The sequence below is a fragment of the Callionymus lyra genome, chromosome 2, assembly GCF_982586985.1.
Source record: "Callionymus lyra chromosome 2, fCalLyr1.hap1.1, whole genome shotgun sequence".
In the NCBI taxonomy this organism is placed as follows: domain Eukaryota; kingdom Metazoa; phylum Chordata; class Actinopteri; order Syngnathiformes; family Callionymidae; genus Callionymus; species Callionymus lyra.
The window spans coordinates 34,095,416-34,115,137 of NC_141819.1; the positions used below are offsets into that span (position 1 = coordinate 34,095,416).

The 19,722-nt window shown below is 36.6% G+C and overlaps 1 protein-coding gene across 1 annotated transcript in view; it reads right to left on the reverse strand.

The window, feature by feature from the left end:
• LOC148086635 (neural-cadherin) overlaps positions 1-19,722 on the reverse strand; it is a 288,414-nt gene that overhangs the window by 74,221 nt on the left and 194,471 nt on the right. The window contains exon 27 of the mRNA XM_087784779.1: positions 9,799-10,013. Coding sequence (XP_087640905.1) covers positions 9,799-10,013 — 215 coding nt within the window. The remainder of the gene's footprint in view (positions 1-9,798; positions 10,014-19,722) is intronic.

A 19,722-nucleotide genomic window follows, 5' to 3' on the forward strand; every position in this document is an offset into this window, starting at 1 on the left:
TTAAAGCTTTTTAATTCAATGGTAACTGACATGTTTGGACACTTTCATTTACTCACACTGTTGATGGTTTATCCCCTCATCTTTGAGTGCCGAACTAACCCTTTGGACATTAGATGCAAGATGTATTCTTCTTTATGCCAGCAAACATGCCCCAGGGTTGAGATACAACAACGACACATCTTGAGTTACTAACCTCGGTAAAGGAAAGAGGAAGAAAAGGTGTGAACGAGTTTAGTGAAGCAAATTACAAGCTCAGGAATTAAGTGGGGTTTATTTAGCATGTACTCTGTGGACTACAACATAAGCTTTAGCTTAAGATCTTTACTTTCGGGACCAACTTGATATTTGATATGTGTTTATTGACTAGGGTTGGCAGATGGGCACTAGAACCAGGAGTCACGAGGATCGTATAATATTACTCTGTCTGTTTATTACATTGTACATTTTTAACTTTGGATAAAAGGTGATCGGCTACCCTCTTTCATCTCTCGAGGACCTGATATTGACATGAGTAAGTAAGAAAAGCACCTTTGTAGACTAGGGTCACAAAGCGCTTTAACAATCAAAAACAATACACAGTTAAAATACTGTATATACTTGAAAAGATCAAGACACATAACGAGTCCCAGAAAATGAGGGAAAAGACTGCACGAATAAGAATGTCTTAAGATGTTTCTTGAATGAGTCAGTAGATCCATCAAACTTAGCGGGAGAGGAATCGTTCCAAAGCTTAGGAGCAACAGTCTGGAAGGATTTCTCTCCTCTGGTCCTGAACCGTGTCCAGGAACCATCAGTAGATTCAGATCACTGATGTAAGGAGGAGCCTGAACATGAATAGATCTGAAAGTAAGAACCAGAATTTTAAAGTTGATCCTGAAAGAAACTGGAAGCCAGTGAAGAGTATTAAGAGCCAGGGAAATGTGAGTTCTTCTACTAGAGCAGGTCAGAAACACATGGAATATAAGCTTCCGATCGTGTTGTGACATCATTTTTCCAAGTTTAAAGATTTTTCTCAGTTAAAGGAAACAGTTTCTGGTCAGTTATGCAGTGTTGTAGAGACATAGCTTGTTAACATGTGAATACATTTGTTTACCTTCCTCACCAAAAAATGTAGTTGCTTGTCTTTGATGCTATACTTTATTACTATATTAAAGATCTGATTTTCCCACTTGCAGAACTGTCTTTTAAGTATGAGGAAAGATAAGTTGATGATGCTTCATGAAAAGTTTTCCTTGTATTGGGAGTCCACTAGGTGGCACACTCTTCTGTATAATCTATTGCTTTGAACCAACTGAGGACTCTGCCTACTGACCTCTAAAAAATAAGCACACTATTTCATCGGCCCATTGCTACTCATGACCTTATTACTTCGAGAGCTTAATCTTCTTATGTTCATTTTAAACATTCAACTTTCCCAATTTTCGAGTGTAGCTTCTTCAAAGATGCACATGAATTCACCCCCTCCTGCTTTTACAAACAATTATGTCTGAGGTTAATTAGTTTTGATTCTGAAAGTAAAACTCTATTCTATTTGTGGTGATATAGAAAATGTGGCTGCTTTCGTGAGTTTGGGATGATCTGCCTGTACTAAAAAATGTGTAACAAGGGCTTAGCGTGAAAAAAGCTGTTAGCTAAGACAAGAGTCTTGTTCTAAAAAATAAAAAACCCTTCCACGGAAATTCACTCAAAGTGGTACGTTACATTGGTGGTAAATGGATTTAAGGGGAACATCCAATGTTCTGGTTTTACCGAGAACACTTGAGGTCAGTCAAGGTATTATGTTCCAATAACATCCACACTCATTGCTTGCTCTGTGTTAAAAGCATGTACGATAATCTCTTCTCTGTGGTGATTGAAGATTGGATGTCGTGTGCACCTATATTTCCAGAATGAGTGTGTGTGTGTGTGTGTGTTGGTAAAAGGATGTGCACTGTAGTCGTGTCAGTGTGAGAATAGAACTCATAATATACAACGTGGTCAGCATCGCCTTACAAAGTTCAACAACGAGGTGATCCTTAACAAGCGCGAATCAAAAGGTGTGTATTCACCACATCAAAATGCAATGCAAATAGTTTTTTTCACACTACTTGAAATTCTGCGTCAAATGTTCTCACCTCACCAGCCAGTTTCCTCTTTCACCTGGATCTATTATTGTAATTCTCTTTCACCCTATGCATCACAGTGTGTTATATACTTGGAATATGGCACATGATGTGTGAGTAACACAAGTTTCAACGGATCTGTGTGGTAAATAGTTGTCACTGCAGTTTGACATTTAAGATTTAGTATTTATACGATTATTATGAAAACCAATCAACACTAGAAGTCCCAGCGTTTTGCTGTTCGCCCTAGAATGCCCAGTATAAATCTTGAGGGCACTGATGTGGTAGGTTATGTGCAGTAAAGTATTTATCTAAATCAACACAACATTAATTACCTGTCCTTTGAGAGAAAGCTGTATGCAATAGGTGAGTCTTCAGTGATTCAACAACCACAAAACTAGTCAGGATGTATGCATGTGTCCTTATGGTCACATGGATCTTTAGCATGTTGTTTAGAGATTGTGAAATTGATATATTTTATGCCATTATAGGTTTGAAGTAAGTGCTTGAAACAATAAAACCAAATATAATTTACCAAATAAATATATATACCAAATATAAATATCATATCTATATCTATATATATACAGTATCTATCCATCCAACTATCCAACTATCCATCCATCCATCCATCCATCTATAAATCTATATAGCATTTTCTTTTGTAGTGAATATTCTGGGTGTCTGAGTTGTCTTCAGGTTAGATTTCATATTTCATATATGATTATATTATTTTATTTCATTATTTCCTATTTTATATTTCATTTCCAGGAAGGTGGAAATGGTATTGTGGCACCATGTGAATATTGTTTTGGGCCTTCTTTAGATGTACTGTAATTATTATTATTAACTTCTATGCATGCATTTGTGATATCATTTGACTTTTCCATTGCTCAAATTTTTAATTTCTTCACACTGTGGATGAGGAGACTGGTCCTCAACCAAAGTGGAGAGCTCCACTGCCTTTCCCACTCCCTCCATGTTCCCTCCTGTGGTGCCACAATTATCGTTGTTTCTTTGTCTCTATTCAAACACATCTTAATCACATTATAACAAAGTCCTTCCAGTAGTTATCAGACAAAAAAAAAAAAAAAAAATCTTAATTCTTGTAGATCCACTTCAAATATGCACTTAATTAAGGCATAAATAACAGATACATCAAATTATTTAAGTTGCTGTATTTTGTGGACTGTACGTTGCACTTAAAATCCTTACATTTAAATAATAATAAAAAAAAAACACCGGCTTATAGCCTTGTTTTCATTTTAGTTTTCCTCACTAACCTCGACCAATTTTATGCAGTAGACAGCGCTCGAAATGTTGCTTTACTACAAAGCAGGTCAAACGTAGTATTACTCCGCAAGTCAACATAGTATTACTCGGCAAGACTCCATAGTAATACAACTATATACGTGTATAAATATAAATACACACACAGTTTTAGGTCACCCTCTCATATAACTACAATTGAGTCAGACATGCAAGCAATATAAACACACCTATAGTAAAAAGAAACATGTGAGAAACAGAAAAGTGCGTCTTAAGATGTCTATCTTTCATTTTCCGACAGTCGTATCTTCTCTCTTCTCTCACCCAAAGAAATAATATGGTGTATGATTGAAGTCCACAATGAAGGCCGACCACTGCATTATATGTAACATTTTATTCTCTTTTATTAAAAAGCAGACATCGGCCATTCATTCATATCCATATCTGATATGAGGCTTTATTCCCAACTCTGGCTGGTAGATTTGAATTCAACACAACATGTCAGCTAAAGATGAGTGTTATTGGAAGCACATACATGTTTACCTTCCTCTGTAATTAAAGTAACTACCTTAGATTAGAACCTGATTGTTTTCCCTGAGATCGGATTTTACTATTTAACCATGTTTTTCAAGTGAAGAGAAAGACAATATAACATCTAATTTGTATACAATTGTGCTCTGAGTAACCTTTGATCGGTTTCACCAGAGATATTTAGAATATAAGTAACAACACTATACATTTAGAGTGAACAACATTTCTTCTCATGAGCCTTTGCTTTTTGTTAACTTGAATGAATAACACATTTTCTTTTCAGCCTAGTCTGGTTATAATAATACATTCTCACACGTCTGGCTCAGATATGAGCAAGTTATTTTTCTTGCTTTCATAGGTCTCTAAAGAGCTCAGATTCTGTTAAGTAAGGCTCAAGTGCGCAAAAAAACTAAAGGGAAACATTAATAGATTTTGCTATAAATTTGTCATCTTGTCCTACATCAGACTTCACAAAATTCTGGTACGTCGAGCGACTGTTATAGTCATCGTTTGGATAAGGGGTTTGTATAGATAGAAATAATCTCTGTTTAGTCTGATTACAAAAGTATTTATTTTCACTTAAGCACTTATTCAAGTTTGTTAAGAAAAATGCTAACAGCAATGGTGAAATTAAATAAATGCTTTTCCATTCTTTTTCCTTCTAATATGAAGATTAAAGCGACGCTGCATTAATATTTCAGTCACATCCGCATCCAATATGATTCTCACATGCTTCTAGTGAACATAAACTTGAAATAAAATGTGTCAAGCAGGTCTCAGTAGACTCCCAGGCTTGCATGAGAGGGAATGTTTGTTTTTGACCTTTACACACTTTCAAAGCAACTGTGGCCTCAAGGTTCCTTTGGATGTCTTTCTAGTCCATCTTTGGAATCTTTTCTCTTTTTGGCAATAAAAATAATGAGTGTAGTGTTTAGTGCCTCATAGCAAGAGAGGTTTATAAATGTGTGTGTGAGAGGTTGTTTGTCTCTATGACAGCCTGGAGACCTGTTTAGGGGGTTTTTATTCCTTTTAATTTCTACCTTTTTAACTGAATAACTAATATATATTTCCACATCAGAACAATTAAAATATACTATTTTTTTTTTACGATAACCACATGTGTAATTAAGACTTATATTTCGTAATTTTATTTTTATTTTAATCCATCAATCTTAAAAAATGAGTAGTGCGGGTTTATGGAAGTAGATGAGTGCCATTAAATGATTGTATTGTTACATTAAATGTTTAACATTTTGTAACATTGAATTTGCGCTAAATTAAATAATCTTTATATTGAAAAGTTGTATTTATTTATATTGAATTATTGAATTTGTGTTTTGCTTTTCAATTACTTAATTTTAAATAAAAATCGAATATTTTCTAAATGAATTATATTTTAATTTTAAGAGTTTCATATTCTAATTCAAATTATACTTTTTATATTTTAAATGTTGAGTTCAATACAAAGTGCTGCATTTTATATTGAATTTAAAAGGCTATAAATTATATTTTGTTTTGAAAACATTGGAATAAATAATGAAATTCTATGTGTAAAAAAAAAAAGTAATCATTTGGAAAACACAATAATAATGGTATTTGATTACTGAATAAAAATAAATATAACTCGATAACTTGAGTATAATAATTAAGAATTGTAATTATTAAATAAAAACAAAAATGCAACTTTTCAATATAGATTTTCTTTTTTTCAATTTCAAAAAAAAAAAAAGCTTGGAAAAAAAGACAACATTTAAAAAATGCTCAATGTTAATTCAATGATTCAGTATTTTGATGGCACCAATATACTTCCATACAGTACTTTTTGATATTGTCGTCTTTTTTAATTGGATTTATTTACTCATTTATGCTGTTAGATACTGACATTAATGTTGATTTTAATTTGATACAATTGTCATTTTTTCTGCTGGTTAAAATAACTTTGTTATTCTGCATGCTGTTTTTAACGGAAGCAACAGTAATGCATCACCCAGGATGGCATGAGAAATAATAAGCAAAACAACATTGAGAACGGAGCGGCTCAATATAGCGCTGCGGACGAATTAGTTATTTACAGCAGGTGAACCTTGAAATATGGAAATGATAGCTCTTGATATTTGCAGCACGGCGTTAATTCCAACCAAATAAAATCTCATCAGCCTTCCCTCCAAATACAATTCCATTAACATTTATATGTTTAAAGTGTCCAACCTGTTTTCCTTGTGTAACCAGTCATACCAGGTCATAAATAAACAAGTTTTTCAGTAACCCTTTTCATAAAGTTGCAGAGACACTAAAACTGTCATGCTCTCAAAGCGGACTTTCCCTCCTACACATATTACTTTGCCAACGACTGCCTCTCTCCTGAGAGGCAGCCGTTGTAAAGAAGAGGTAGCAGAGACGACAAGAAAAGGTCTCACAGTGATTAAAACACTAAATATACTGAAATCTGCCAGACTGTTTTTGTTGCCTCCTTTTGTCTATCTATAACTTCTGTTTACCACCCAGGGAAGCCATTATTGCCATTTGTGCTCGCAAAGAAACATTCCTTTTCATGTAGATTCAAGGTAAATCATTTTAAAATCTATCCTATTGTGCCTTTGTTTTTGCAAGCCATTTGTGTGTGTAGTCTAGGTTTTGTCATTGGGAATCCTAGTTTTCATCTTTGCATGGTTTAATTTTTCCCCAAAGGGATAATGTCATGCAGGCCCATAGCGGGCTGACATGGGTGTGTTCTTTTTATAACTTAATCTTTATTTTTATTTTTTATTTGGAAAATAATCATGAACAGTGATGATTTTGTATTTGTGTAGAAAACTTTACACTGATGAACTATATTTGCATTGATTGCTTACCGTTCTATAATTCTCTGATTATAATTTCGGGGCGATCGAAATAGCCCCCCCTGACAGTTGCCAGTCAGCTCAGCTAGCTTACTTGGTAACAAACGCCATTTTCTTTTCAAGTTTTGAGGACGTTATCTAACTATTTTAATTTGCAGTGTCTTTGAGTATACTGTATATGTGATGCATGGGTGTCTCTGATGTCCTGGTGAAGAGTACAGGTTGTTTCCAGGTTTCCTTTGTTTTTTGAATAATTTTGTTTATTCCGTATAGTGTATTAGTGAACTGTAATTAAAATCTGTTTGCACTTTCTATTTAAACGAGGAGCATAATAAACATTTATTCTTATCCATTATTAGCTGTCAAAGTGTTTATTTCTACATTAAATGAATATTATCTAAGTTTCAAGACTTAGTTTGGAGTGTTTTATCTTATCTGTCTGGATGAAGTTAATAGCTAAAACATACAAACATTTATCTCATATAGAAGTTTGAACTTTAAGAAATATATTAGTATCCTGATCAACAGAAAATAGATGTTTAGAAATAGCATCAAAACTTCACTTTGATGTATTTTCTATTTTGTTTTACTCAAGGAGTCTTGTCATAAAAATGTTGTTTAGCATTTGAATTGTTGTGTATTCTTACATCTTCTGGGTGAATTAAATTTAAAAAGGAGTCTGCTGGCTGCCCTCTTGAGGTCCGCAAATGGTCCCATGGCCTTGCTTTGGACATGCCTTGTGTAGGGAAATGTACTGGCACAAATAGCCGCACTATGAACATTTTTTGACCAGAAGCCACTTGGTTATGTGTTTGTACAATTTCTAAAAATACATATGTTTTAGGTATCCGGCTGTCGACTTCACAGCCCTTCACATTGCACCTGACACCTGTCGATCATAAACTATCTTCTCTAAAGTCTACATATCAAGACGTATCCTGATTCCAATTCCAGCAGGATTTGTACAAATTAATCCAGCCTCCCCAGTAAAACTGCAGCCGGTTTTAATAAAGGCCCTTTGCCCAGTAAAACGTTGGTCTTAAATTTCTCAACCAGTAAATTGGAATCCCTCTTTCACGCAACTGCAGCTCTAGTGGCACAAGTGCTTTCTCTGAGTTATGTCCCCAAATTATATGCTCCACAACCCCGCTGGGCTGGGTGATATAGGGGAGTAACACTTGTCTGCTCCCACATCACTGCAGAGAAAACCTTCTCCAGCTTTAAAGCACTGATGTTCAAACTTAATCTCTGCGTGTTCCATTATCTGTCGCCCACCGAAAACCCGATAGTTCATATCTTTCATCAGATTTTCCCTCTGATTTCGTCTCCCCTTTATTGTTCTTCACCATGACTGCTCTTGATTCGTTAGCGGATTTAATGCACACATTGATCTCTCTGATTATGGCATCAAAAAAAAAAAAAGGGAAATCAAACAATATGCAGATCTTTTCATCTAAAAGATCAAATTGTGGAGCATAATTCAATCAGATTACAATCTTGGAGGAAAAAAAAAAGAAAAACATCTAAGATCGTGTAATTATTTTGTTAGATATTGACTCTCAAGCAGGATCATGCACGGCCATATTTGAATAGCGGTTAGTTTTTAATTTTTCGCTTCAGCAGCCAAATAGTTCTCTTGTAAATATCTAGATTAACAAATTGGATTACTATCCCCCGAAGGAATAGAGTATATATTTTTAAGCAAGTTCATTAATTAACTCAATATTATTAATGTATGCAGACCAGCGGTAGAGAGAGAAAATGTTTTTTTTTAAAGATCTGAAGACTATAAACTGGTATCACATACAAAAGTTATATTATTTTAACTTAATAAAATTAAGTTAATTTGTTTTAATTATACCTTGCATTATCTCGAGGTAAAATTGACCCAGGGGTCCCTAAACAAATGTGTTTAAGGTATCCCTTGTGTTTTCTCGTGTTAACAAAATGATGATCCATCCACACGGATTATCTTGTGGTTTAACATCACCTGTAAGGTGCCTTCACTCTCCCAATCTCAAGACTAGTGGAAAAGTACAAATGTACCCTAACATAATCTCAGGATCTAATGTCAGCAGTAATGCTCCCACTTTAGCCTTAAAAAGGATTGACACAGAAAAAGACGGTACTAAGACTCAGGGACAAAGACATAGCCTGGTCCAACAACAAAACCCACATGGCATAATGCTAGTCAATGCTAGTTGTGTATTACAAATCAGAGCCAAAATGTTCTCCTCTTTCCAAACGTACTTGGACATCTGGTATAGAGAAGATTCATCGTGTGATCAGTGAGCTGCCCAACAATTCTTAAGAACATCCTGGTGGGTTTTAAAGCCAGTCTCATCATAAGCGGAAAAACACAAGCAACAAAGTCTTTAGAAGGGTTGGCCACAAACATGATTTGTCCGAGAGGACTACAAGCAGCAAGTCAAATGAAACGCTCAAGGCCCACTGAATGCAGTTTCAGCAGTAAGAATCATAATCTGTTGCTTAACCAGACCCAGGTCTGAATGTCGTAAAATGAGACCTTGGCATAGACAGCTGATGTGTCGTAGTGGAGACTGAGCACCAATGGACTACCAAACTAGGAGAATACTCAAACCTTACCTGAGCCAATATAATTTTTGAAGATGCACAACAAGCAGAAATGAATGTGTTCAAATGAGAACCAGGCAGGAAGATTATTTGATGAGCTCAAGTATTTGGATCATGAGGTAAAAAGGCAACAAAATGTACAGTGACCAGGTATTGATACTTGGGTTGATCTGTGACAGAATAGTAGCACCAAGAGTGAAAGGAAAGGTCAATATCACAATTGTATTTCAGACCAGAAACATCCACGAAGACAGGACGCAGAGTGTGTTTCAGTATTTGTCACTTTAAAGCCCTAAACTAACCGGGCTCTAAAGATGCATATTCGTTCACATATATATTTACGAGACCTGTGCCAAAACAGTTTTACCCAGTTCTAGTAATAATTATTTCTCAAATACTACTTCAACATTTTTTTTTCTTTGGAATTGAAAATCAAACTTTGCAAATGCAATTTGTCCTACCCAAAGCCATGAAGTCCTCGTGGTCCCAAGCCTGAAGCTGGGCCAAAGGTCCACTGTAGAGCAGCAGCCCGTCAGGCACGTCGGTGATGAACTCCAGCGAAATGTGGCTCTGAAAACAGGGCATCATGGGTGGAAACCAGGCATAGCCGTTGCCATGGAAACTGTGTTTGTTCTGCTGGCACTCTGGACCTTCAAATTGAGCTGGGCATTGGCACCTTTGGGAGAAATCAAGAAGCAATATTACAAATTACTGAAGCAAATAAATATCAGAGACTTTGGTTGCCATTTCTTGACAATTTCATTAAAGTTCAGTCAGTGGTGCTGACCCTGACAGTTTAATATTTCTAACTCCTCTCACTTCGACAGCCCATGGCTCTCTCGGCTATCTCAGTACGTCTCTCCATCTGTTTCACGGATGCAGATGTTCTCATTAGTTGCAGTACCGCCGGGAGTGCATTGGTGTCAGAGAAACCTTTCTTTACATATTTCCGCACATTTATCTTTTCATTTGTCATATATATTTAATTTCAAACGTTTCTTGTATCCTTCCGTCCTCAGGAATGGTGCGAGCTTCTGTCTCATCTCAGACAGATGTAAAGCACATCAAATAAGTCGGAAATGTCTGACTGATCAGAGAGCGCTTTAAAATATTTAAATTGTGGATGGGTTGCATCCTGCTGTGTCGAATGTCTGAAGGATGAAGAGGAAAGTGGAATGGTATTGAAAGCAACAGTGAGGAAAGTGCTCTTAAAGTTCCTGAGAGAAGAATCATTGTGGTTTTACTCGATAATTAAAGGGTTGGTTCACCAGAAATCCAGAGTTCACTCGTTTTCTTCTCACCCTCACGTTGTCTAAGGGGTTGAGGTTATTTTCAGAATAATCTGTTGCTTTTTAGAGATTCAGGCAAAAAAGTTTGTTCATTTAAATGTAGCGACTGGAGCTCACTTCATCTTCATCCAAAATGACGCACTTAAACGAAACATACCTCCGTGGTGATCATCTTTAACGTCTAGAATTGAAAAATTCTATATTTTGAGATTTTTTTCCGCAGACGCTGCCAGGCCATCAAACGTGTGTTTCAATGTGTTACATTACAATCTGGAGTGGATTGCTATGAGGCTGCTCACACCTTTCTTCAATCCCTGAAACAAGTGCTGCCTTTGAACTTGTGATCTGCAGAACAAAGACTGCTTCTGCCCGAACACGGAGACCAGTTCGAATTATGAAAGCCGCATAAAACCCATAGAATAGAATAGAGTAGTCTGGTTCGTTTTCATAATAGCCGAACACAATGAGATTAGAGCGTAACATAGCAGTAAAGTGCACAGTTTCATACAGGTATTGTACGTCAAAGGTATTGTTAATTAAGGTAGGAAAAGTCATACTGTTATTGCCTTTTGAAAAAAAATGTTTTCGAACGATGTCTTCTTCTTAATAATCATGTATTGCCTCCCTTAGGGCAAAAGGGTAGGGTGGGAGCTTTCCCTGTTGGCCACGATGCAGCTGCTGTACTATGCTGTGATGCAGTAGGTCAGCAGAGTCTCAAAAGATGAACAGTAGAAGGTCAGCAGCAAATTGGAATTGAGGTTGTGCTTCCTGAGGACTCTCAGGGATTGTAGCCACTGCTGAGCCTTCCCTAATGATGTAAGTGACGTTGTCTGACCAGGAGATGTCACAGAGAGATGGAGACACAGAAGAACCTGAAGGTCTGGACCCTTTCCACCTGCTCGTCGTTGTTGTAGGTGTTGAATTGGCGCTGTGTGGCAATGGAGTCCTCTGTCTATATGGTAGCAGAGTATGTCAACTGGTCAAAGTCTGTGGGGAGTTAGTCCTTAAAGTGCTGAAGAACAAGCCTCTCAGAGCCCTTTATGATAACCTAAGTATGGGTACCCAGACGGTAAAACTTCCAGCTGGTTATCAGCGACTTCTTCCTCTCCTGCCGCCGCTTGTGCTGCTTTTAGACCTGACCATCCATGTAGAGCCTGGTGCTCTCACCATGTCTAGGATGTTATGCCTGCAGTAGGTTTACTGGGGCATTACAGATACAAACGTGATAAAAGCAACAAAGAAAGGAGACTAAATGACAATAAATTATATGACCATAATCCATTCTGGTTGACTCGCTTGAGTGGGACAGGGTTACAGCTGGCTGGAGGCGGAGTGAAGACCATTATGACATCATCATTGGCTTTGCTCTCGTAACCTCTTGTTTGCTCAGATTTGAGATGTGGGGGGGGGGGTTTATAAAGTAATAACTTCAAAACGAAGCAACGTCATGATGGGGGACTTACTGTATCTTGAAGAGGAAGGAAAACATTTAAAAAGTGTGAGGAGTAAGTGAGGAGAGATTTCACATTAGTTGTGCTTTAATTATGGTTTAGTATATGATACATTTGCTACATTTAAATTAATCAAACGAAAATGTTACTGAAAAGCAACTAATTAATAGGCAGTAATAAATAATAAAATCATGACATTGAACCACTTGTGCATCGAACTGAATACATTTCTAATGAACTCGAATCGTGATAAAGATTTCTTTGAATCGCACGTCATTATAATTTGGAAACGGGTGACATCGTCGGCATCAAGCTTGAATTCATTGTTGATGTTTTGTGAGACAGGTTGCTTAAACCTGAACTAAAGTTTACTGGAACTAAACTTATAAAACACAAACTCTCTTTAGAAGCTTCTTGTTTCCGAGAAACGCTTCAAGCTGCTGATTCAGCGACATGTTAGGATTTTTTCTTATGCACTTAGCGTTCGTTTCTTTTCCGGGAATACTATTTATTTTTGTGTTTATTATGTGCAACACCTTAAAAGCCCGTCCCCGGTTGAAAATAGAATGAGGATCTCTGCTTTAAAACAACTAAATCAGCCATCCATGATGCAATTAATTTCGACTTTTAAGAAGTCTATTAATCAATTTTTTGAAGTATGCTGAAAAGTGATTAAATACCCCCATATGATTACAGACATTAAGACATTTTTGTTTTGTCGTATTTGCTTTCCTCTAATCCCTACTCAGTTTCACTGAATACTAATGCGGTAAAAAAACAAAAATCTTGCAAAAAACAAACACACACACAAAACGAGTCTCAATCCACCTGTTGTTAGCAATTATAAACACACAAACACACCCTCCTCCCCATCTCTGAAAAGAGATATGCAGCCAAACTGAGACGTTTCTCAGGGGCAATTACGCTGCTGCTAATAAGCCTGGTTTTCCGTTGGTTTGTGTCATCCATGCGAGCTATTCTGAGGCTTTGCCCTGTGGATCACACAGACATGAGGCAACACACACACACACTCACAAACGCACACGCACACATGCACATCTCGCTGGAGTTCTTTCGACAGCTCATTTCTCATCTAAATGTTCCTTCATGCTCGCGCTGCAGCTCTCATCCCAGAGTAGAAGACAAACAAACACATGCGGAAAACAAACAGATCTTGGATAATACATGACACTTTTAGCGAATATATCAACGGAATGTCACCAAGCTGCCTCGCAGGCTAGAATTCACACCTCACAATGAAGCACACGTTATATTAAATCCTAGCCCCCTCCAACCCAATCCAATTTAATATACATCACGGATAACTATATTCTTAATTTAATGCTCGGACGTATCTTTTTCCACCACTTGCTCATCCCTGGATCGGCCCACAGCATTAAATTCACATATTTATTTTAATGATTCTGGCAAGCATATTTAAAAAAAAAAAAAAAGATTCAAGGGTGTTTATCATCTAATGGTCGAAGATCTATTTAAAGCTTCATCGCCCAAGTGAGTCAGAGGCCGCTCACGAGGTCGACAAACAATTCACACGCCGTTTGCTCGTCCTGCAAAACCTTGTTAAACCACCAGAACAGGATCAGGAATAGAAGAGGTTTGTCTATTGCTCACTTTTCTCTAGTGCTACCACCGTGTAAACCCTCTTAACTTCGACAAATTACAGGTTCGTTTGTATTAATTATTGCTTGTTTTCCCAACAGAGTGGCGCGCTAGATAAAAGTAAAGTAGTCCTTACTTTGACCGTTTTCTTTAAGTGTTCTTACTAAAAGATGTTTAGTAAATGTAACATCTAGCCATCTTTTTTTTGACCAGGTTGATTTGATACTGTTTTAATACACACAAAAATATATAAATGAATACATAATCAAAAAATAAACGCCTAAAGATTTTACAAGATACAAAACAGAGAAAAATATTTTAAATAAAAAGTTTAAAAGTATTGTATTGTCCCTCAAAAATGCTTGCATGTATTTACTGTAAATGGGTGTTAGCTTGATCTGTTGACGGGTTGCGAAGGCTATAACTTCTTTTATACATATTTTAAAACCTTTCTTGGAAACAGACAAGGTAAATTAGCCTGTTCATGCTATTGTAATACAGTAGTAGTTCTAGCTCTTTTGGGCTTATGCTGACGAATAAGAGCAAAAAGTTTTAAAAAAATCAGGCTTAGTCCAGACACAGAGAAGTTCCTGGCCATTCTGAGGTCCAAGAAGATCTCAGGATAACCCATGTACCCGTTAGAGGTTAACCAAGCTGACCCAAGTGCCCTTAATAGATATATTATATACATTTATGTTTATTCATATTTATATATATAAAGAGGGCTGAATTTTGAGTGAAGCTTAATGCTAGCAGACCACCAGATACTCTTCCTGGCAAACGTCTTTGCTCTTAACAACATGAAGAACTTCCAGGTCAATGGTCTACTGTCCTTACAATTATGTGGCCTTCTGACATTCCTGCTCCATCAATTGCTCATCTTTGTACTGTTCGATGTGCTGTTGTGTAAACTAATCCCCCTACATTTGTCCATTCTTGAGAACATATAGCCAGGCATCTGCTAAAACAAATACACACGGCCTGATAACAAAATCGCTGATTTGGGTAAATATCTGGCCAAAGTGATGATTTTATAACAAGAATTGAAAAACCTCTGTTATTCAATCAGGCCTTCATTTTCTCCAGTCCCCTCTATAAATATGGTATTTTGACTGACCAAAAGCAGCAGCTGGACTTGTAAAACCAAGCATACAAAACATCAACGTAAGAAGTAGACGAAAGTAACCGACTCATTAGAGGACAAAGGTACGAATGTACTTCGTACCTTTTTTATATTTTGCTCAGTCTAAACGCCATATTCATAGTAGGGACTGGAGAAAATGAACGCCTGATTGAATATCACAGGTTTTTGACAAACTCTACATGATTGAGTAATAGAAAAGAGAAAAGCATTATTCTTTAAATATGTATTTGGATTTAAATGATTATTTTAAAGAAAAAGGCTAAGACCTCCAGAATCTTAAGGCAGCTTTGTTTTGTTCTCTGTCTATTGGGAATTGTGCTTGTTAACCGGCAGCAGTAATCCCACCGTAAAACCGCGACCGCCTCGCTCACCAAATCATATTATTAATCCCAGTGGCTCGATTATCTGCATGTTCCTCGTTCAATCTTCGCCTCTAATCTTTGTATATCCATGTTTGTATGTATTTGCACGGGTCATATCTGTGAGCTCCTGAACTGACGTCTTTGTGCAATTCTGTGTTGCATTTCTCTTATCTTATCAGCTTGTATTACTTCCTCTACCATCATAATTTTGTTCTCCCTATTGTCTCCTCATCTCAGTTCCATTGTGTTTTGCTGTTGGATTTTCCCAATTCTTATTTTTCTTCTATTTGAAGAGCAATCCCTCAGATCCCGACACTTCTCCTGAGCGACGGGAGACTTCGAAGATCTCAGGTGCGGCAAATGGAAACTGTTATGATCATTCCTTGGTATGAATTCTGTGGAAAGAATTCTTTATCCTCACACACCAAGGAAGATCCAGTGGAATAGAAGAACACAGTACGCTTTCACATTCATTTCAGTGTGTTCTGATTTGAACCAGCAGCACCAGTGGAAATAACTCAATATGAAGACATGCAGTCAAAAGCCTGGTAAAAGATGTGAAAAGATTTATCTGCAAAACTCTTACAGTTCTTTGTGTGTATGTGCAAAGAGAATAAATTGTTCCAGGAAGGAGCCTATAGGCAAAGAAGGGCTGGCAGACGCCGTTTAACATCATGATGTCAACTACACACAATAGAGGAAACATACACTCTCATTTTAAGGGTAAAAATATAAGCATATACCCACACCATTTTCTTTTTTTCCAGTTCCATTGTGTAGTGTCACACGTTTTACTGATTAGTTTGAAGAAATCAGAAGAAAAAAAGGCTGAATTCCAGTTTCCTTTGAAGTGAGTTCATGTTGGTGTCTAATCCAAGGATTACCATTTATTGTTTTTTTTAATGAATAGAGCCTGTACTTTTTCTGGAATCCACGGGCAGTGAACCATGTTGAACACACAAACAAATTCTGCCATTCACCCTCTCAGTTTTTAATTTAATAGAGCTGGGAGATTTTTTTTCTCTGTGTTCCACAGTAGGTTATCTATTGTGTCTGAATGCTTAGCGATTTTACAAGCATCACAAACACACGCCAACTCTGACTTGGTATGAGCATGTTTATTTATAGAGATAGATCAAAAGTACAGGTTATTTATGAGATAATATAAGCATCTAATACTATTATATGTTTAAATTAGAGGCAATGGCAAAGCCCTTTTTTTTTGATAATTTTCCTTTCTATGTTAAATTGGGAAGATGTTTGCTGACTCCCAGTCAAAGAGCAAATACAGATCAAGTCATGAGAGGCAAATCGTAGTAGTTTTGTTTAAATATAGAAATTTAGACGTTGAAGGATTGGTTAACCAAAAATTCATACTTCTTGCCGTTTACTGGAAGCAATATTTACTTGGAGTACTTCCTGTCTGTGTAGTATGTTAGCCTTTTAATTGTTTTAAGTGTCTCTTTTGGATGGCAATTTTGTGCATCAGTCACTGCGTTAAAATGGTTTCACATTTCTGCCCAAAAAGGAATAGTACTACTCGGAAAATAATCGAAGCCTTACTTTTTGAGTAAAAGCTCCACAATTGCATGCTAAAATGCATTCGGACAAACACCAGTAGAAAGGGAGAGGTTTACCATTTTGGTAGGCCAGAGGCCAACCACATCAAAAATGTAAACGAGCAAGAAGAGGGTTTCATCTTGGTCACCAGTAACACGATATCAGCCAGACTCAGACTCAGAGTCACAGTGTTAAAGGAGGAGCACAGGCTGGAGACAGGCTCAGTGACAGCAGGGGCTCCACACAAAAGGGGAGGGATTTTCTCTTATGCGTGAAAATGTTTGATCAAAAAACCTAAGCCTGATACTGACTTGAAGATTTGAATTGAATTAAAAAATATATATACTAGCTTATAAAAGGAGGGATTCACTTTAGAAAATCTGTGGGCAACTGCAAATGATCAAATGCAGATTCTCTGCCAATTAATACATTTTTAGTATAGCCAAAATACCGTATTTTTATACTATACGGTGCATCAAATTATAAGGAGCAATATCAATGAATGACTCTGTTTTCATACATAAGGATCACCGATAAGACACATTCGTAGTATTTAATTAACCTCAGGATACTGCTTTATAACTGCGAATCTCCTGACTACTCGACAATTTCCATAAAATTAAAAGGTATTTATGTGTAGTTTAAATTGTATATTTCCTACAAACTACCTTATTAAATAACTTTTGACAATAACTTGCCGAAGTTAAAAAACAAAACCATCATATGGTAGTAGATTTTGATGACATTCTTTCAAATGATTTTACGCATCGGTGTAAAGTGTATCCTTAAGGGAGAGAAAAAGTAATCACAGACCATCATGCTTAGAGACCACTATTGAGTCCAGGAGAGATTGGGGGGGGAACCCAAGACGAAGGCCAGTCCTAGACCATAGACCATCAAGACCAGATGTTAATGTTAAAATAACAGTATGGAAATGTCTTTATTAAGGTGATTATGACTCCAATGCTCTCCTAAACTGCCCTCAGCCCTAATGCATGGTGATGTCTCTCTATACAGTATCAAACACTCCCCTTATTTAAATGTGAGGCTCATCGCCTTGATGAAGGTGTAATAGCAGATAACAGCTGGAACTGAGCTCATAATTTGCCTCTAGCAGGGATAAAAATACAGACTATTATTTCATTTAAATTCTTGCAAATGTTCATTCCGAATACACTGGTGACTTTGCAGCCGTTAATGAGCAAAATCAAAAAGAAAGGACCTGGGAGAGGAAATGAAGAGCTAGGCGGTTATGGGATTATTAGCACTCGTGCTGCCAAGGGTTTAAATAAAGCGGATTTTTGCACGCCTGGCAGGTTGTTTGTGTTACGTCGATTTCCTTTTAATGTCTCAATCATAACGTTATTTCAGAGCTTAACTACAAAAGAGCCAACTTTAGTCCCGGATAGCAATATCACCACAGATTTGCAAATTCTTCCCCTTAAGCTTCTTCGCCCTGAGGCATTCGCACCATTACCTTGCTCTTTTAAAATCAACATCACAGGTGGAGGGAAATCACTTTGACTTAAAACATTAAACTATATACTGAGTGCTCTTTGGTACCCAATCAATTGTAGTTAAACCAAAACACAGCTGTAGTTACTCATCAGTCGAGGGACATCATTCCAAGATCACATAGAGCTGCTTTAAATGACGATACGCAAGTTTCGTGATCTCTCAAAACTGACACATAATTATCCATTTCTATGTCGTCAATGCCACATGTGTAAACAATAAGATGACCGCTGGCTTCAGAAAAGTGTAACTGCAATGCCACAACACAATGCATACACATTTCTTAGAATAGATAAAGGCTCATGTTGTATCAGTCTCTGACAGTTTATCTTCATTGTGTCTTCAAAATGTCTCTCATTTCTTCATCCATAAGGACATCACTAAATGTATGAGTAAGACAATAAGCTAAATTCACCTAAATCCTCATTTCGGTCTAGAAAATAGCATGTGCAGACTAGGACTTAAAACTAAATAAATGTAAAAAAAAAAGATAAAGACTTTTGGTGTAAATTAGTAATTGCTGAAGTTTAATTTATAATTAAAAAATCTAAATATTCAAATAATGATTAGTCAATGTCTTTATTCCTTACTGATATGTTAGTATGTTTTTAAAGCAGATCCAGTTTTAAAGGCCCATCTAGTAGTAGATGTTTTACAATAATGCTTTTTTTCTGCTGTTTCCAATTTGTGTGAACATTTGTTTGCCAAACGAGAGAAAGATTCTTCTGGTAACTTAAAGTCTCTCATATTAAAACACTGTTAAACAATATGTGATTAGTTGCCTAAACGAACCATTATACAAAGTATTAAAATGATGATAATGTTAAAATGTTACATATGTTGCTAAAAATCTGGTGCTAAAAAAATTAACAGAAAACTATTTTTCAACATTTTTTATTATATTTGCAAAGCTAATGGCAGCAAAGTATATGAGTTATCCAATTGTACTGAAGCAACTGTGAACCTCCCTGTAGGAGTCACACCCACCTACATGCCAACCATGTTAGGATATATGACGATGTTACTTTCTGCTAAGGCTAAGGTGAAATTATTCATTTGAATAGTATAGAGTTGGTGTTGTTGTCTTCAGGAAGAACAGCCTTCTAGGTCGTTGGATAATTATGTGTTTTAAGAAATTATGCCACATGTAAACACATCGATTTGTGTTTACCTCCCAGCAGGTTACGTAACAGTCTATTGAGTCCATTGTGTGGCGCCCGATATGAAGCTCAGACTGAAATAATCAGCAGGAACAGAAAGACACAAATGTTGACAAAGTTATTTTTAAGAAATTGAACAGCAACAGCCCCGGGACATCTATGAACAAAGGCAATGGTACTCAAAAAAAAAATGAGTTCCAAAATAAAACAATGTGAAAAAAAAGCCCCTCTGGTAAAAAATATCAAACGCACGGCCCTGAGTGAAGAATACATTCCTAACGTGA